This window comes from Somniosus microcephalus, chromosome 6, assembly GCF_052327205.1.
Source record: "Somniosus microcephalus isolate GS21.2 chromosome 6, FLI_Smic_1.0, whole genome shotgun sequence".
Classification (NCBI taxonomy): domain Eukaryota; kingdom Metazoa; phylum Chordata; class Chondrichthyes; order Squaliformes; family Somniosidae; genus Somniosus; species Somniosus microcephalus.
Genome location: NC_140992.1, coordinates 261306998 through 261327499, shown reverse-complemented (window position 1 = coordinate 261327499; position 20502 = coordinate 261306998). Strand labels below are relative to the sequence as shown.

At 46.7% G+C, this 20502-nt stretch overlaps 1 protein-coding gene across 4 annotated transcripts in view; it reads left to right on the top strand.

Annotated features, from left to right (window-relative positions):
- Positions 1 to 20502, top strand: part of LOC147116702 (meckelin-like) — a 178303-nt gene that overhangs the window by 71352 nt on the left and 86449 nt on the right. For all 4 annotated transcript variants that reach the window (XM_085991813.1, XM_085991811.1, XM_085991814.1 and 1 more), the window contains exons 12-15: positions 1525 to 1669; positions 3828 to 3936; positions 12122 to 12215; positions 15569 to 15625. In XM_085991813.1, coding sequence (XP_085847939.1) covers positions 1525 to 1669; positions 3828 to 3936; positions 12122 to 12215; positions 15569 to 15625 — 405 coding nt within the window. The remainder of the gene's footprint in view (positions 1 to 1524; positions 1670 to 3827; positions 3937 to 12121; positions 12216 to 15568; positions 15626 to 20502) is intronic.

The following is a 20502-nucleotide window of genomic DNA, read 5'->3' as shown; positions in this document are numbered from 1 at the left end:
ATAGATTGGGAGAAGGGGAAGTGCAACGAGACCCGGGCGTCCTTGTGCACCAGACGTTGAAGGTAAGCATGCAGGTGCAGCAGGCGGTTAAGAAGGCAAATGGTATGTTGGCCTTCGTAGCGAGAGGGTTTGAGTACAGGAACAAGGATGTCTTGCTGCAGTTGTACAGGGCCTTGGTGAGACCACACCTTGAGTATTGTGTGCAGTTTTGGTCGCCTTATCTGAGGAAGGATGTTCTTGCCATGGAAGGAGTGCAGCGAAGATTCACCAGGCTGATACCTGGGATGGCAGGAATGACGTATGAGGAGAGATTGGGTCGATTGGGCTTGTACTCGCTGGAGTTTAGAAGAATGAGAGGGGATCTCATGGAAACTTATAAAATTCTAACAGGACTAGACAGACTAGATGCTGGAAGGATGTTCCCGATGGTCGGAGAGTCCAGAACCAGGGGTCACAGTCTAAGGATAAGGGGTAAGCCATTTAGGACAGAGATGAGGAGGAATTTCTTCACCCAGAGAGTGGTGAACCTGTGGAATTCTCTACCAAAGAAGGCAGTAGAGGCCAATTCATTAAATATATTCAAGAAGGAGTTAGATGTATTTCTTAAGGCTAAAGAGATCAAGGGATATGGGGAGAAGGCAGGGACAGGGTACTGAATTTGGATGATCAGCCATGATCTCATTGAATGGCGGAGCAGGCTCGAGGGGCCGAATGGCCTACTCCTGCTCCTATCTTCTATGTTAATGTGTCAGAGGCCAGGCACTAAAACGTGATGGTTCTTTGCTTAGTTTGGGCTCCCGGCACTCCTCCTTGCCACTGACAGCGGTGAGCTTCAAGGGATTGCTGGGGGCCAAAGGCAAGCGAAGGAAGATCAGAACGGCAGCGAGATCCTCAGCCCAACTGGGCGGCCTGCCTTCATGTAGGGTATTGGTGCGTTTCCTTTCTGCATAAGTTTAATCTACAGGCTATTTAAAATGAACAAATAACTACCAGGCACATTTCCTAGGATAAGCTCCTTACCCTCGGGTACACCTTTACTTTGGTCTGTCCTGGTGCCAGTTTAGGGAGCGAATTCCAGAGCTTGGGGCCTAAACAGATGCAGGCACAGCCGGCAATGTACATTCCAGCTCATGCACATGAAATGGCCAACCTCAGAATACATCAGCAAATGCAGTATCAAACTTTTTGGACCTTTGAAATGATATTGAGCTATTTTGGAGTTGAACACACGAGTGTATCTGAACTTGAACCTCCCTCTGTGTGATCAAACCCATCAGTCATTAGCACCCAGCCAAGCCAAGTTTGGATAACTAAAGATATATTTGTTAACGGTCTGGCTGCATTGTGTTTGCAGCTGTTTAATCTAAATGAATAAACAGCAAAAAATATGCCAGTTATTTTAGGACGGGGTTGTCCTTCCGAACTTCGCCTAAGTTACACACTGCTGAAACGGTTTCTCGAGCAATCGGAGCCGAGTTTGGAGACTGCGTCCGGAGGCGAGTGATGCTTATTGTTTAATTTCAGTGCACGATGCATATCTCTGACCTTCTCAGCCGATTCCCGGAGCCCATCCTTTATGAGCTCTTTCTCCAGTACACCGATAGCCAAGGACAGGCGATGGTTTGGCCCATCCCCGTACGCAATCTAAACCTCGACGGGAATGGCTTAGGTAAGTCGCTGCATTCATTAACTCTGTGTGGAGATACCTACTGCACAATGGCTAAATGGGCTGACCAGTATGGTAGTACCAGGGAGGTCCCCAGGTTCGATTCCCGCTTTGTGCTGAGCTATTTGTTCCAGTGCTGAGGTGGGGTGATGTGACTGTCCCTGGGCTAGGGAGGAGCAAAATCAGCCAGGATCCATCACTGTTGATTTGCTAATCAAAGGTTTCTACTGGGAAGTACATAATTGTGGACAATGGGATGAAAATACTATCGGTCTCATGTGTGATGCCCGCCATATTCAAATAGCCTACAGATACTCACTGTTGAACCTCACATTTGGATAAGGTACCGGAGCCATACTCCAACAAGGTACACCGGGGTAGATTTTCCTGGTCCTGGAATAAGGTGTATCGGATTGCCGTGGGCGCAGTGAATACAGGAAAATCTGGAAAAGTCCCATAAGGGCGTGCTGACCTCTCTGCCTGAATTTCCTGTAAGCGCAGCGCCCAGGGATCCAATAAGCCCAGGCACAGGAACAGAAAAGTCTTCCCTCATCACCTACAGGAGGGGATAAAATTGGGAAGAAGGTTAAAAAAAAAAAGCCCCATAGAGGTGGCCTATTCTCCAAATTAACATCAAAACCTGCCTTAAAGAGTTAGGTTCAGCATGCTTAAAGAGAGCTGAAGCCTTTTATTTTCGACAGCAGCTCACAGTGGCATTATAAGCACGTGCAGACCAGGCTTTTGCTTTATAATTTCCCATCGAAGTTTGAGTCCGAAAGGAAATATTGATTTAAATAAATATACAGGAAACTTTTTTTTATCCGGCACCGACCGGACCGACGTGGTGCCGGTTCATCAAAAATTCCGAATAACCGAACGCTATAGTAAAAGATACGGAGCTAAAGCAACAAATCCTGTTGCTTAGCAACAGGTTCAGAACAATGGCCAAAAGTTCCAAGCATCTCTGTAGCTTAGCAACGCCCTTGCACAGCAACAGATGGAGGAAGGCAAGTAATAAAACTTACCTGAACCTACCCCTGAATTTTGCCGGTTAACCGAGATTTCCGGTTATTTAGGTGCCGGTAAATCGAAAGTTTCCTGTAATATATTGGCAGCAAAATCTTTCATAAAATTGCGAACGCCTTTTCTCATCCAAAAGGCGCCTTCAGTGAGTTTCTGAGCGCTCCATCCATTTTGTCTCTTTGTTCCCCAGGCAATCTTTTTGTTTTCCTTTTCTACTAGATTGACTCGTAAATTAGAGCATATTAATCCATTTATTGGAAAGTTTGGGCAAAGCCATATATTTTTTTCTTCATTCTTGACATGTGGGCGTCGCTGGCAAGGCCGGCATTTATTGCCCATCCCCAGTTGCCTTGACTTGAGTGGCTTGTTAGGTCACTTCAGAGGGCAGTTAAGAATCAGCCATGTTGGTGTGGGACTGGAGTCACGTACAGGCTGGACCGGGTAAGGGCGGCAGGTTTCCTTCCCTGAAGGACATTAAGTGAACCAGTTAGGTTTTTTATGACAAGCGACAGTTTGATGGTCACTTTTACTGGTATCAGCTTTTTTTTTTACAAGTCCTGCCAAAGCTCTCAACATAAAAAAACATCAGTAATAATAAGGGTGGCGCAGTCTAAACCTGTAGTGATGGGGGGTGGGGTCATGTCTTGTGAGTCAAATGTGTCAGCTGTGGCTCAGTGGGCAGCACCCTCGCCTCTGGGTCTGAAGGTTGTGGGCTCAAGTCCCACTCCAGAGACTTGAGCACAAAAATCTAGGTTTTGACACTCCCAGTGCAGTGCTGAGGGAGTGCTGCACTGTCGGAGGTGCCGTCTTTCGGATGAGACGTTAAACCCAGGCCCCGTCTGCTCTCACAGGTGGACGTAAAAGATCCCATGGCACTATTTCGAAGAAGAGCAGGGGAGTTATCCTCGGTGTCCTGGCCAATATTTATTCCTCAACCAGCGTCACTAAAACAGATTATCTGGTCATTATCACATTGCTGTTTGTGGGAGCTTGCTGTGCGCAAATTGGCTGCTGGGTTTCCAACAGCACAACAGTGACTGCACTTCAAACAGTACTTCATTGGCTGTAAAGCACTTTGGGACATCCGGTGGTCGTGAAAGGCGCTATATAAATGCAACTCTTTTCTTTTTGTTCGCAGGAGCTGGAGCATTACGGAGATTCTTTTTGGTTGATATGTTGACTGGGAGGAAGGGCAGTCTCAGTAACCCACCCAGCTCTGTCACGTATGCTAAAGACCTCGTGCTAAGGTGAGAGAATGGCTATTCAAGATTCCAGTGCAGGATCCTTCAGGAATTAGACTGCATGCTTTCCTTTTAGCTAAGTATATCTTATTCTATCTGAGGCTATGGTTTGTTCCAAAATGATGTTTTCTGCCAGGTGATTTATATTTCAATAATCAGGGAATCATTCCGCACAGTTCTGCCTCCCTCGATCCTATCTCTGGCTGGAGTGATGTGACGAGATGTGATCAGTGACCGATCCATGCCTATTAGTGTACCGTGCTGTGCCCGGGAAATGGTGGCCATGTACAAGCAGCTGCAGTATGCTCAGCCTTGCCCCGCGGAAATTGAAAACCACTTTTGGGGGTAGTGAGGGAGCACTCCAGTACAGTACTGAGGGAGTGCTCCGGTACAGTACTGAGGGAGTGCCCCGGTACCGTACTGAGGGAGCGCTCCGGTACAGTACTGAGGGAGCGCTCCGGTACAGTACTGAGGGAGCGCTCCGGTACAGTACTGAGGGAGCGCTCCGGTACAGTACTGAGGGAGCGCTCCGGTACAGTACTGAGGGAGCGCTCCGGTACAGTACTGAGGGAGCGCTCCGGTACAGTACTGAGGGAGCGCTCCGGTACAGTACTGAGGGAGCGCTCCGGTACAGTACTGAGGGAGCGCTCCGGTACAGTACTGAGGGAGCGCTCCGGTACAGTACTGAGGGAGTGCTGCACAGTCGGAAGTGCCATCCTTTGGATGAGACGTTAAACCGAGGCCCTATCTGCCCTCTCAAGTGGACGTAAAAGATCCCGTGGCACGATTTCGGAGAAGAGCAGGAGCGGATATCCCTGGTGTCCTGGCCAATATTTACCCTTCAACCAACACCCGAATCAGATGATCTGGTCAGTTATGTAATTGCTGTTTGTGGGAGCTTGCTGTGCGCAATTTGGCTGCCATGTTTCCTATGTTACAACAGTGACTGCAGTTCAAAAGTATTTCATTGGCTGTACAGTGCTTTAAGACGTCCTGAGGTCATGAAAAGCTATATAAATGCAAGTCTTTGTTTCTTTTTCCTTTTCTATTCCACCAGTAATGGATCGAAAGATATATCTAATTTTTAATTTGGTACAATGTTAGGAACAGGATGAAGCCACTCAGCCCCTCGAGCCTGTTCCACCATTCAATGAGTTCATGGCTGATCTGCGACCTAACTCCATATACCCACTTTTGGCCCATATCCCTTAATACCTTTGATTAACAGAAAGCTAGCAACCTCAGATTTAAAATTAACAATTGATCTAGCATCAGTTGCCGTTTGCGGAAGAGAGTTCCAAACTTCTACCACCCTTTGTGTGTAGCAGTATTTCCTAACTTCACTCCTGAAAGGTCTGGCTCTAATTTTTAGACTATGCCCCCGAGTCCTTGACTCCCCAACCAGCGGAAATAGTTTCTCTCTATCTATCCTGTCAATTTCCCTTAATATCTTAAAAACTTCGATCAAATCACCCCTTAACCTTCTAAATTCAGGGAATACAACCCTAGTTTGTGTAATCTCTCCTCGTAACTTAACCCTTGAAGTCCGGGTATCATTCTGGTAAACCTACGCTGCACTCCCTCCAAGGCCAATATATCCTAAGGTGTGGTGCCCAGAACTGCTCACAGTGCTCCAGGTGTGGTCTAACCAGGGTTTTGTACAGCTACAGCATAACTCCTACCCCCTTGTATTCTAGTCCTCTAGATATAAAGGCCAGCATCCCATTAGCCTTTTAAAAAATTATTTTCTGTACCTGTCAATGCCATTTTAATGACCTATGTGCATGGACCCCTAAGTCTCTTTGGACCTCCACTGTTTCTAGCTTTTCACCATTTAGAAAGCACTCTGGTCTATCCTTTTTAGGTCCAAAGTGGATGACCGGTAGTAGTAGAAATTGGAGGAAGACATTGTGATATTTCAGATTGGACTGTAAGGGGTTTGCACCTGTGACTCACACAGGGTCCGATTTTTGATCTCAGCTGTGCTGTTAAGGAGCAGCATTGAATGGAAGGGTGCAGATTCCCTACAGGGACAGAGGCAAAATCTTACCCATTGAACTAAGTAAATTTGATCATAACTATCGCTCTGTATGTTCACTCACTGTGAATTAAAGAAGCTAAATGATTCACATCAACGTTTTGCTTCACCAAGTGTTAACTCGGGTCCTTGGAGAGATCAAAGAAGTACGCATTAGAAAGCCATAGATGCCTAATGCAGATCATAAGGGGCTGCTATCGTTACATCCCTGGGTTATGTTGTCACTTGTCTACTTGTATGAGACAACTCCCAAAAAAGTAAGCATTTTTACTTTTTATGCAATAACGTACTACTAAGAATTGCAAGGAGTCAGTTCTACATATGATAGGAGTGCGCTCGCTGCGAAAAAAGTTTCCAATGGAAACGCGGTAGGGCCATTTGTTCCTTGGCCGGTACTATTCAGTTCTGAACTACTGTGCGGAGACCAAGGGCAGAATTTCCTGACACCTCATGCCACTGACAGGACCTGGCAGCCGGTGAGTCATTGGAAAATTATAGGAAGATCGGAACATTAGGAACAGGAGTAGGCCATTCAACAACAACAACAATTTGTATTTATATAGCACCTTTAACGTAGTAAAACGTCCCAAGGGGCTGCACTGGAGTATTGAAAGACAAAAAAATTTGACACCGAGCCACATAAGGAAAAATTAGGCCAAGTGACCAAAAGCTTGGCCAAAGAGGTAGGTTTTAAGGAGCGTCTTAAAGGAGGAAAGAGAGGTAGAGAGGCGGAGAGGTTTAGGCAGGGAATTCCAGAGCTTGGGGCCTAGGCAACAGAAGGCACGGCCGCCAGTGGTTGAGCGATTATAATCAAGGATGCACAAGAAGGCAGAATTAGAGGAGCGCAGATATCTCGGGGGGTGGGGAGGGACGGCTGAAGGAGATTACAGAGATAGGGCGGGGCAAGGCCGTGGAGGGATTTGAAAACAAGATGAGAATTTTGAAATCGAGGCACTGCTTAACCAGGAGCCAATGTAGGTCAGCGAGCACAGGGGTAATGGATGAATGGGACTTGGTGTGAGTTAGGGCACGGGCAGCCGAGTTTTGGATGACCTCAAGTTTACGTAAGGTAGAATGTGGGAGGCCGGCCAGGAGCGCGTTGGAATAGTCAAGTCTAAAGGTAAAAAAGGCAAGGATGAGGGTTTCAGCAGTGGATGAGCTGAGGCAGGGGCGGAGACGGGCGATGTTACGGAGGTGGAAGTAGGCGGTCTTTGTTATGCTGCGGATATGTGGTCGGAAGCTAATTTCAGGGTCAAATATGACACCAAGGTTGCGAACAGTGTGGTTCAGTCTCAGACAGATGTTGGGGAGAGGATGGAGTCAGTGGCTAGGGAACAGAGTTTCTGGCGGGGACCGAAAACAATGGCTTCGGTCTTCCCAATATTTAATTGGAGAAAATTTCTGCTCATCCAGAACTGGATGTTGGACAAGTAGTCCGACAATTTAGAGACCACGGAGGGGTCGAGAGAAGAGGTGGTGAGGTAGAGCTGGGTGTCATCAGCGTACATGTGGAAACTGACGCTGTGTTTTCGGATGATGTCACCAAGAGGCAACATGTAGATGAGAAATAGGAGGAGGCCAAGGATAGATCCTTGGGGGACACCAGGGGTAACGATGTGGGAGCGGGAAGAGAAGCCGTTGTAGGTGATTCTCTGGCTACGCTTAGATAGATAAGAATAGAACCAGGCGAGTGCAGTCCCACCCAGCTGGACGACGGTGGAGAGGCGTTGGAGAAGGATGGAGTGGTAAAACATGTCAAAGGCTGCAGACAAGTCAAGAAGGACAAGGAGGGATAGTTTACCTTTGTCACAGCCACAAATCATTTGTGACTTTGATGAGAGCTGTTTCGGTAATGTGGCAAGGGCGGAAACCTGATTGGAGTGATTCAAACATGGAATTGTGGGAAAGATGGGCACAGATTTGGGAGGCGACAACACGTTCAAGGACTTTGGAGATGAAAGGGAGGTTGGAAATGGGGCAGTAGTTTGCAAGGACGGAGGGGTCAAGGGTTGGTTTGTTGAGGAGAGGGGTGATGACGGCAGATTTGAGGGAGAGGGGGACAGTGCCTGAGGAGAGAGAACCGTTAACAATATCAGCTAACATGGGAGCCAGAAAAGGAAGTTGGGTGGTCAGCAATTTTGTGGGAATAGGGTCGAGGGAGCAGGAAGTTGGCCTCGTGGACAAGATGAGTGCGGAGAAGTCATGAGGGGAGATTGGAGAGAAACTGGAGAAAGATGTAAGTTCAGGGCTAGGGCAGGGGGGAACCTTAGAGGAAGTTTGGCCCGGTGGGCTAGGGGAAGGAAGGGAAGTGGCAGAGGCAACTGAACGGATGGTCTCAATCTTAGAGACAAAGAAGTCAGCCCCTCAGGCCTGCTCTGTCTTTCAATTCGATCATGGCTGATCTGCACCTCAACTCCATTTACCCGCTTTAGCTCCATATCCCTTGATACACTTACCTAACAAAAAATCTATCGTTCTCAGCCTTGAAAGCACCAATTGTCCCAGTATCCATAGCCTTTCGGGAGGAGAGAATTCCAGATTTCCACTACTGTTTGTGTGCTTCCTGATTTCTCTCCTAAATGGTCTAACTCTAATATTAAGATTATGTTCGCTCGTTCTTGATTCCCCACCAGAGGAAATATTTTCTCTGTATCTACCCTATCGAAGCCTTTTAAACTCGGGGGGGTAATGTACCCACAATTTTCCAGTTAGCCTCCCTCTGTGTGGGAGGGCCTGCTGGTTGTTAGACATCCTGGAGCGACGTATGTTGGACATCTTGGGCAGTTAAGGGGTACTGGTCAAACTTCTTTGTATTTTAAATCAACAGGCTTTCCTGGCTTTCCAAGATATAAACGGGATGACTTAGAAGTGTCTACAAAGAATGCACTGCTTGTTTTCTGAGATGTAAAGCGCTTGTGTAAGGGAATAAGTGTACGTAATAAAACATTGCTTTAGTTTTAGGGTAATAAAACAGGGGTAGCAAATCCATTTGAGTCTTGTTTAAGGGTTGAGGCAAACAATTGCAAACTGTTTACATAGTCTGGTTTCAAAGGATTTGGGAAATAGTTACGTCATTTTGACATGTACCTTTGATGTAGTCACAATATTGGTGTATAAAGGATCATGGTACTCAACAGTATCTCAGAGTGTGCTTGAAAGATACAGAAACCGAATAGCCACTCTCTGTCCTAAATGGTCTGACTCTAATATTAAGATTATTTTCCCCTCGTTCTTGATTCCCCACCAGAGGGACTCAGCCTTCCGGACTCAATATCGAGTTCAACAATTTCAGATCATAACCTCGGCCCCCATTACATTTTTATATATATTTTTTATCCACACCTTTGTTTTGTGCCCTTCCCCCTTTTTCTCTCTCCCACATGGCAGCTGTCTCCCATTCTACCAGCGCATTTCACACCTAATCTAGAGCCGTCTTTTGTCTCCACTAGTCCTATCACCATCTCGTCTGGTTTTGAATACCTCTTAATGTCTCTTCACTTCTCTTTTGTTCTTTCATCCCCATTTCCCGGCCCCCAAACTGACCTTTTAATCCGTTTCATTTCCTGTGTTTTTTCAGTCCTGATGAAGGGTTTCGATCTGAAACGTTGACTTTGTTTCTCTCTCCACGGATGTTGCCTGGCCTGCTGAGTTTTTCCAGCATTTTCTGTTGTTATTTCGGATTTCCAGCGTCCGCAGTATTTTGCTTTCCACTCTCTGTATGCAGTTAAGGCCAATCACCTTTGTCAATAAAGTCTGTTCCGTGTACGCCACTACGAAATCTCGTGCTTACTCGAAACGTGTTATGAACCAGAGGAGAAAGGAGGTTGACTGCTTAACACTGGTGGGAGGGCCTGCTCATGGGAGGGTTTTTTTTGTGAAAACTCACCCCAAGTTTCGAACTACAGTTCAACCATTATCATGGTGCCCGCGCTGAGCGCTAAAGATTTTATCCAGCTCAAGATACAGATGGATCTACTATCCCGTATAACTCTCCCAGGAGGATTACCCGTGTCCCCGTGACAGGACACTTATGAGCAAATGCAGACTGGTAAACACTGGCACAGGTTTCCCAGGAATTGTGCAAGACTGAACTGACCTGCCTTGGTACAGAGTCCCTGCCACGCTGGCTCCTGGCTCCCAGCTCCCAGTATTGCAGGCCAGTGTTTCGAATGCACGGCTGCCGAAGGTGTTGCAGAACAGTGCAGTCGGGAAGTCTGCGAGCAACAGCATCAGATGGCAACGGATCGATTTGGAGGCTTGCAGGACATAAAATTGAGGCATTCTCATGACGTGATGATGTATTTCTAGAGCATGTCATAGTCTTCGGTAAATCAAAATAGTACATCGACACAAGGATATTGGATGCAACAGCTTGCCAAGGGATCTTCGACAGCATGGTGGCATAGTGGTTAGCACTGTTGCCTCACAGCACCAGGGACCCGGGTTCAAATCCGGCCTCGGGCGACTGTCTGTGTGGAGGTTGCACATTCTCCCTGTGTCTGCGTGGGTTTCCTCCAGGTGCTCTGGTTTCCTCCCACAGTCCAAAGATGTGCGGGTTAGGTTGATTTGGCTATGATAAATTGACCCTTAGTGTTAGGGGATTAAATACGTGGGGTTACGGGGATAGGGTGGGATATGTGTCGGTGCAGGCTCGATGGGCCGAAATGGCCTCTATCTGCACTGTGGGGATTCTGTGATTCTGTGAGCACCTCCCAAACCCGTGACCTCTGCTACTTAGAAGGACAAGGGCAACAGTTGCCTGGGAACACTAAGCTCCAAGTTCCTTCCCCCAAGTCACACACCATCCTGACTTAGAAATATATCGCCATTTTTTCATCGTCACTGGGTCAAAATCCTGGAACTCCCTCCCTAACAGCACAGCGGGAGAAACTTCGCCACACGGACTGCAGCGGTTCAAGAAGGCGGCTCACCACCACCTTCTCCAGGGCAGTTAGGGATGGGCAATAAATGTTGGCCTTGCCAGCGACGCCCATATCACAAGAACAAATTAAATATTAAAATATATATATTTGCTGCCATTTCCTACGGGGGGCGCTGCTGTCAGCTTCATTTATAATTCTCTGACTGACTAAAGTAGAGGAAAGTCTTATTTGAAGACCTTAAGTCTGTTGAAAAACTTAACAGAAAACACAGTGCAAACCACTTATAAGAAAATAACTTGCAACAGAAACCCTTCTGTACACCAACCTATTTTCTGTTGATTTAGCAGAAACAAACTTAAGACCAAAATTTGCTGTGCTGAAAGATTGTCAAAGACCAGCTGTCATGATCCTCGGGCAATTTCACGCACTGGGGTAAAATCTACCCCCTTATCTTAATCGGCTGGACTGTCCCCCACTGGAGGGCAGTAACGTTTGAGCGGGTTCACTTGTTATTGGGGAGAAAATGTTCAGTTTTTTAAAGGAAGGTAGCCTGCTAAAAGTTGAACTTTTTACACAGGATTACATCGGATATACGGCACAGAAACAGGCCATTCGGCCCAACCAGTCCATGCCGGCGTTTATACTCCACTCGAGCATCTTCCCTTCCTTCCTCATCTAACTCTATCAGCATAACCCTCGATTCCCTTTTCCCTCATATGCTTGTCCAGCCTCCCCTTAAATACATCTATACTATTCGCTTCAACCACTCCCTGTGGTAGCGAGTTCCACATTCTCACCACTCTTTGGGTAAAGAAGTTCCTTTGGAATTCCTATTGGATTTCTTGGTGACTATCTTATGTTGATGGCCTCTAGTTTTGCTCTTACCCACAAGTGGAAACATTCTCTCTGTATCCACTCTATCAAAATCTTTCATAATTTTAAAGACCTCTATTAGGTCACCCCTCAGCCTTCTCTTTTCAAGAGAAAAGAGACCCAGCCTGTTCATCCTTTGCTGAGAGGTAATACCTCGCTTTTCTGGTATCATCCTTGTAAATCTTCTCTGCACCCTCTCCGACGCCTCTATACCCTTTTTATAATAAGGCGACCAGAACTGTGAAGGCAGGCGGGTTAATCCTGACTATTTTAGTCAGCAGTAAATTGTTGATGCACCTGTGGATGTTTCAGTGATTTTTGTTGTGGTCAGAATAGTATTTTGACAAACCATGTGGTTCCGTCAGCTGCCTTGAATCCTTTATCTGTCTTTGCACAGGACCTACCTGCCAACTAACAACCCAACCAGCGAGCCGCCATTTTTACTGACTGTGCAATATGCTCAGGCACAAGATCTCCGGGCACAAACACAGGTACGTTCAGTGTTCGCTGTTAAAGGGGAAGGGTGCTCAACAGGAAGGCACTTCAATACAGAGTGCTTCCAGCTTCAGCCCCATAATTTGTCCAAGTTAGTAGACAAACACTAAACATAGAAACATAGAAGATAGGAGCAGGAGTAGGCCATTTGGCCCTTCGAGCCTGCTCCGCCATTCAATGAGATCATGGCTGATCATCCAAGTTCAGTACCCTGTCCCTGCCTTCTCCCCATATCCCTTGATCCCTTTAGCCTTAAGAAATATATCCAACTCTTTCTTGAATATATTTAATGAACTGGCCTCCACCACCCTCTGTGGCAGAGAATTCCACAGGTTCACCACTCTCTGGGTGAAGAAATTCCTCCTCATTTCAGTCCTAAATGGCTTACCACTTATCCTTAGACTATGACCCCTGGTTCTGGATTCCCCCACCATCATAAGCATCCTTCCTGCATCTAGTCTGTCCAGGCCTGACAGAATTTTATAGGTTTCGATGAGATCCCCTCTCAATCTTCTAAACTCCAGTGAGTATAAGCCCAATCGACACAATTTCTCCTCATACGTCATTCCTGCCATCCCAGGTATCAGCCTGGTGAATCTTCGCTGCACTCCTTCCATGGCAAGAACGTCCTTCCTCAGGCAAGGTGACCAAAACTGCACACAATACTCAAGATGTGGTCTCACCAAGGCCCTGTACAACTACAGCAAGACATCCTTGTTCTTGTACTCGAACCCTCTTGCTACGAAGGCCAGCATACCATTTGCCTTCTTAACCGCCTGCTGCACCTGCATGCTTACATTCAGCGACTGGTGCACAAGAACACCCAGGTCTCTTTGCACTTCCCCTTCTCCCAATCTATTGCCGTTCAAATAATAATCTGCCTTCCTGTTTTTGCCACCAAAGTGGATAACCTCACATTTATCCACATTATAGTGCATTTGCCATGTTTCTGCCCAATCATCCAACCTGTCCAAATCTGGGGTCCTAGGACCGATCCTTGCGGTACCCCACTAGTCACTGCCTGCCACTCGGAAAACGACCCGTTTATTCCAACTCTTTGCTTTGACATTCCTCTGCCTTGCTGTTTTAACTGAAGCTTGGGTTTTATAAAGGCTGAGCCGTGTAAGAGGAAGCGAAGACTGAGTGATGGGGGGGACGGGGGGGGGGGGGATGAGGTGTTCCACGGTTCTGAGGTCCTGGGAAATAATGAGTTAGGGTAGGGGTCAGTGTAATGAGTCTTCTCCCGTGTCAGTGCTGAGGGAGTGCTGCACTGTCGGGGTGGGGGGGGGGGGGGGTGCCGTCTTTCAGATGAGACGTCAAAACGAGGCCCCGTCTACCCTCTTAAGTGCACATAGAAGATGCCGCTTTGAAGAAGAGCAGGGGAGTTCCCTCCGGTGTCCTGGCCGATATTTATCCTTCAACCAACATCACAGATTATCTGGTCATTATCACATTGCTGTTTGCTGTGCACAGATTGGCTGCCGCCTTTCCTACCTTACAACACTTCAAAATTACCTCATTGGCTGTAAAGCGCTTTGGGATGTCCTGAGGTCGTGAAAGATGCTGCATAAATACAAGTCTTTCTTTTTTTTTTATTAACAACTACCTGTTAGTAGACAATATGTAATTTTAATCGCTATGATGCAGCCCCTGGTGGACCTGACGTTCATGGTCTGGTTGACGTACTCAACTGTTGTCGGGTATGGGTTCCATCGGTGAGTGCTCCTTTGAGTCGGTGGCGATCGGCGTTTTATTCTCCCCTGAATGTCAACTCAACTGCGCCAGCCAATGAAGAACTCGGCATTGGTTGAATACTGCTGTGCATTTGGCCAGTCTAATGTTATTGAGTGACTGAAGGCTGAGAGTTAGCATCTAAAGTAGGGAAGGAGGCTAATTCTTCACTGAGGTATTTGCGGAGATCATAGCTGCTATTAATAGAGCAGCTGTCCCGGCCTCCAGTCTGACCCAAAGTCATTGCTACGTTGCATTCAAGGTACTTCCCCGTGCTTCCTGATAGCTCGATAGATAGCATACACGGCGCACTGTGGCAGGGAGTCACACAGGTAGGGAACGATGCCATTTTGATTGCCTGGGGTGTCTGAGCTACACAGGCCTGATCGCTGGTCTGCTGAACCTGCCACCTTCCACTGGGACAGCAGTCGGGGTGCTTCGATTGACCTCAACGCCCTTGAAATGGGGCGAGGGCGGGGGAAATCTTCTATTGGTCACCTAACCCTGTGGCTCTGCTGAAACGGTTGCCGATAATGATGGGGCCAAGATTGGCTGTGATGCTGCCAGAGTTGAATAATTTGCTGATACTGACTTACCCAGACTCCGAGCTCCTGGTAGGTGTCAGCACCTTTAGTTGGAGGAGGAATCATAGAATCATAGAATAGCACAGCACAGGAGGCCATTCGGCCCATCGAGTCTGCGCCGGCTCTTTCGAAGAGCAATCCAGTTAGTCCCACTCCCCCGCTCTTTCCCCATATCCCTGCAATGTTTTCTCCTTCAAGTATTTATCCAATTCCCTTTTGAAGGCCACTGTTGATGCTCTCCACCACCCTATCAGGCAGCACATTCCAAAGGAAGGACATTTAAAAAAAGAAACTTTACCCACTTTCATTGTATTTCATTCTGTGGGGGGAAAAAAGTTAATTATGGTTGAATTATTCAGCAATCTGTTTCAATCATTTCGATAATAAATCTCAAAGTTCATATCTTCAGTGTTCCTGGGAGAGACAAAGAATGGCAGCTGAGAAACACGGACAGAAGCAGGAACTTTTACATTGAATTACATAGGATTTACAGCACAGAAACAGGCCATTCGACCCATCTGGTCCATACTGGTGTTTATGCTCCACACGAGCCTCCTCCCACCCCTCTTCATCCCGCCCTATGAGCATAATCTTCTATTCCTTTCTCCCTCATGTGTTTATCTAGCTTCCCCTTAAATGCATCGATGCTATTGTCCTCAGCTACTCCCTGTGGTAGCGAGTTCCACATTCTAACCACTCTCTGCGTACACAAATTTCTCCTGAATTTTGCAGAGAGAAATGAGGAAGAGAGTTGAGCTGCACTTAGGGTGGGAATCTGATTTGGCTCAAATCGCATCTTTGCCTCTAGGTCATAATAAGATAAATAAACTGATTTGAAAAGGGCTGAATAATCTTTCAATAAATCAGAAATGTTCGTGGAAAACACCTGAGGCAAAATATCTCTTTAGCTGTGGAGTGTTCTTGAGAATTGCTTCTGTAATGTGCGTTGCCTTGGTTATCCAGTGTATCTGTAGGAGCTGACAAGCGGCCTGTGGAAGAATCCCTCACCGGTTATTTATCGCTTTCCCCTCTAGGTGTCATTTGCTGTGCGTTATGAAATGAACCAGTCTGCACGCAAGAGAGACACCGATGTAAGTAATGAGAAATAACACACAATGCAGCACATTTTTACTTAATCCCATCCATTAACCTTATTGAAGAATAATTAGAACATGACAGCGATAGCACCTCGCAGCCTGTATAATCATTTCCTTGCCTTTCCCTGGTATTGTTTCTTCCTGTGACTTGTGTGAAACATTTTCCGGATATTTAATAACTTTTTCAGCTGAGAGTTGTAATTGGTTTTGAGTTTTTTTTAAACTAGCTGAACTCCTTGACACATTGCTCATGGGGAGTCGGAGGTTTAATGAGAACCAAAATAGTGTTATCAGGGACATTGATTTATCAGCACTGCGGGTGGCTTAGGATCTGGGAGCCCTAGGAAGGGGGAACCTGGGCTCTGATAGTACTGGGGTGTGGTCTCAGGGTCTAGACGTATTTTGACTGGTCCCCAGTGTCTGGGAGCACTGCAGAAAGGGAGTCTAAACAATAGGGCAGGTCCTGGGAGCTTTGGCTAGAGAGGTCTCGGGGTCTGGGATTTGAATCGCTCCACCATTGGTGGCCATGCTTTCAGCTGCCTGGGCCCTAAACTTTGGAATTCCCTCCCTAAACCTCTCCGTCTCTCTACCTCTCTCTCCTCCTCTACAATGCTCCTTAAAACCGACCTCTTTGACCAAGCTTCTGGTCATCTCCTTATGTGGCTCGGTGTCAAATGTTGTTTGATAATCGCTCCTGTGAAGCGCCTTGGGACGTTTTACTAAGTTAAAGGCACCGTATAAATGCAGGTGGTTGTTGTTTGGGAGCCTGGGATCAGAGATTTCTGGAAGAGGGGAGTCCGAGGTTTGGGCGCATAGGGAGTGGCGGTAATGCCAACGTCACCGTCTCATAAATCATGAGGCAAACTCTTAAAAAATCATGAGATTTGGTAAGAAATCATGAGTTGCTATAATTTTCAAACATAAACCAATATAGATTAACATGAGATACTTGCCTTCATTAGCAGAGGCATAGAATATAAGAGCAGGGAGGTTATGATGGAGCTGTACAAAACGCTGGTGAGGCCACAGCTGGAGTACTGTGTGCAGTTCTGGTCGCCTCACTATAGGAGGGATGTGATTGCTTTGGAGAGGGTGCAGAGGAGATTCACCAGGATGTTACCTGGGATGGAGCGCCTCAGCTATGAAGAAAGACTAAACAGGCTGGGGTTGTTTTCCTTGGAGCAAAGGAGGCTGAGGGGGGACCTGATTGAGGTGTACAAAATGATGAGGGGCATCGATAGGGTAGATAAAGAGGAACTTTTCCCCTTAGTAGGGGGGGTCAATAACAAGGGGGCATAGATTCAGGGTAAGGGGCAGGAGACAAGGGGGCATAGATTCAGGGTAAGGGGCAGGAGATTTAGAGGGGATTTGAGGAGGAACTTTTTCACCCAGAGGGTGGTTGGAAGCTGGAACTCACTGCCTGAAAGGGTGGTAGAGGCAGGAACCCTCACAACATTCAAGAAGCATTTGGATGGGCACTTGAAATGCCATTGCATACAAGGCTATGGACCAAATGCTGGAAAATGGGGTTAGACTGGACAGGGATTGATGGACGGCGCAGACACGATGGGCCGAAGGGCCTCTTTCTGCGCTGTAAAACTCTATGACTCTATGACTGATTAACAGATTTGTTTATAAACCTCATTTATATAATCTCTAACAGGTCTCAGCTCTTTACAAAAACTATATTACTGCGTCTGAAAACGTTTTACAAAAAACTTTTTAAAAATCCTACCCGTTATCACCGCGCTGCCATGCATCTCAGTTTAAGGTTACGATGACTAGTATAAATTAGTTATACAAATGAATCGTCTATATTTATGGCTTGGGCCGCCTGCCAGCAGGAAGAGGCGAGCATTCCGCCCACTGCCCGCCTGTTTGACGCCTGATTTTAAAATCAAGCCTCAACTCTCCTGTGAACCAAAACCTACACTATTATACCTGCTGTGTCTAATATCTCTCTCTCTCTTAGGCAGTCCCTCGGAACCGAGGATGACTTGCTTCCACCTTAAAAATGAGTTCTCAGGTGACTGATGAGTCCAATGCGGGACCTACAGTCTCTGTCACAGGTGGGGCAGACGGTGGTTGAAGGGGCGGATGGGTGGGGTGCTTGAGTTGACGTGCGCTCCTTGCGCTGCCTGCGCTCGGCTTCCGCTTGCTCCCAGCGAAGAGACTCGAGGTGTCCGGTGCCTTCCCGGATGCTTCTCTTCCACTTTGTGCGGCCTTGGGCCAGGGATTCCCAGGTGGGATGTTACACTTTTGCAAGGAGGCTTTGCGGGTGTCCTTCAAGTGTTTCCTCTGGGGCTCTCTTGCCGTGTCGGAGCTCCGAGTAGAGCGCTCGTTTTGGGAGTCTCGTATCTGATATAGTCCAGAAGTAGCAATACATTTTATCATTGTTGGCAACCACCACCAACCCGGCTCCTTGTCACTGACTCCGTCCTCCTCCCCAGCCACTCATTCAAGCTGAAGCAGACAGCGCGTGACCTTGACCTCTGTTTGATCCAGAGCTGAGCTCCAAACACCACATCCTACCCATCACCACAACTTCGTGTTTCCATCTCTGCAACACTGCCTGTTTCTGCTCCTACCTCGACCTCTGCACTACTGAAACCCTTAATCCATGCTTTTGTCACTGGCAGAATATTGTTCTCCAATGCCCTCTTTTCTAGCTCTTGACTCTCCAACCTCCATAATTTCAGACTCGTCCAAAACTTAGCCACTCTTTTTTTTCTTTTCTGCACTCAGTCCTGTTCGCTCATTATCCCCATTTTCACAAACTAACTTTGGCTGCGTGTCCCCCAACACTTTTTAAATTTAGAATCTTTGCCGGTATCTTCACATCTCTTCATGACCTCAACCCAACTTTCTGCAACTTCCTCCAGTTTTATATCCCCCCTCGTACATCCTTAAACTCTGGGCTGTTGTGTGTTCCCAGTCCCTTCGCCTCACCATTGGTGGCAGAACCTTTTAGCTGCCTTGTCTCTTTCTCTGGAACTCCCTCTTTAAACCTCTTGCGACTCTCCCCACCTTGAAAAACCAGCCCAATACACTATGTGCAATTTTAGACAAAATAAAGTGAAGTCAATTTAAGAAAAATAATACAAAAGCAAAATACTGCAGATGCTGGAAATCTGAAATAAAAAGAGAAAAATGCTGGAAATACTCAGGTGGTCAGGCAGCATCTGTGGGGAGAGAAACTGAGTTGACGTTTCAGGTCGATGACCTTTCATCAGAACTGGCAAATGTTGGAGATGTAACAGGTTTTAAGCAGGGAAAGGAAGGAGGGGAGGAAAGAACAAGGTCTGTGATAGGGTGGAAGGCAGGAGAGATTAAATGACAAAAGGGATGATTGTACAAAGCAAAAGGAGATGGTAATGGGACAAGTAAAGCAACAAAAGGTGAGTCAAGAAAAGGTGTAAATGGGAATGGCAGAATCATCAACAGCTGCCATGTGAAAAAAATAGGGGCAGAGGTTATGGTCTGAAATTGTTGAACTCAATGTTGAGTCCAGAAGGCTGTAAAGTGCCTAATCGAAAGATGAGGTGCTGTTCCTCGAGCTTACGTTGAGCTTCATTGGAACAGTGTAAGAGGCCGAGGACAGAGAGGTCAGAGTGGGATTGTAGTCTAGATGCCTTTGAACTGATAGTTTCCACATTAGAATTTTTCAGTGCAATATTTCTTGTATACTGTGGCCTTTGTGCAGGATTTAGTGTTCATATGTCCTACACCTACCTTCATAGACTGTTTCCTCTTTTTGCTACAACTCCCCTCACAGCTTTGTTTCTGGATTTCACACATGGATTAAAGGAAGCCTTCTGTTGCACACCTCATAGTTTTGAACCATAAAGACCCCCATCTTATATGTCACATAATTCACCCGCACTGAAAATTTGCTTTCATATAAAAAGAGCAAAACTACTCTTGCCCCCTTTTCAGTGCAGTTCCAGACATCTCAATCTAAGCTAAAATTGGTATCCAGTAGGTCCCATAAGTGTTGACCTTAATAAACAATTTGTGGAGATGCCCCTTCGTACTTTTGTTCCAAACTTTCAAAATCCCCTATTGAACCATGAAAAGCCATAAAACTGCACTTGGAGTCATTCATCGTCATATCCCACTGGTTAGTCCATTGTTCATAAGAACATAAGAATTAGGAGCAGGAGTCGGCCATACGGCCCCTCGAGCCTGCTCCGCCATTCAATAAGATCATAGCTGATCTTCGACCTCAACTCCACTTTCCCGCCCAATCCCCATTTTTCTTGATTCCCCTAGAGTCCAAAAATCTATCTATCTCAGCCTTGAATCTATTGAGCATCCACAGCCCTCTGGGGTAGAGAATTGCAAAGATTCACAACCCTCTTGAGTGAAGAAATTCCTCCTCATCTCCGTCTTAAATGGCCGACCCCTTATCCTGAGACTATGCCCCCTCGTTCTAGACTCTCCAGCCAGGGGAAGCAACCTCTCAGCATCTACCCTGTCAATCGCCCTCAGAATCGTATATGTTTCAATGAGATCATTCTTCTAAACTCCAGAGAGTATCGGCCCAATCTACTCAATCTCTCCTCATAGGACAACCCTCTCATCCCAGGGACCAATCTAGTGAACCTTCGTTGCACCGCCTCTAAGGCTTGTATGTCCTTTCTCGGATAAGGAGACCAAAACTGTGCCCAGTACTCCAGGTGTGGTCTCACCAAGGCCCTGTACAATTGTAGCAAGACTTCCTTACTCTTATACTCCAACCCCCTTGCAATAAAGGCCAACATGCCACTTGCCTTCCTAATTGCTTGCTGTACCTGCATGCTAACTCTCTGTGTTTCCTGTACGAGTACATCTAAATCGCTCTGAACACTAATATTTAATAGTTTCTCACC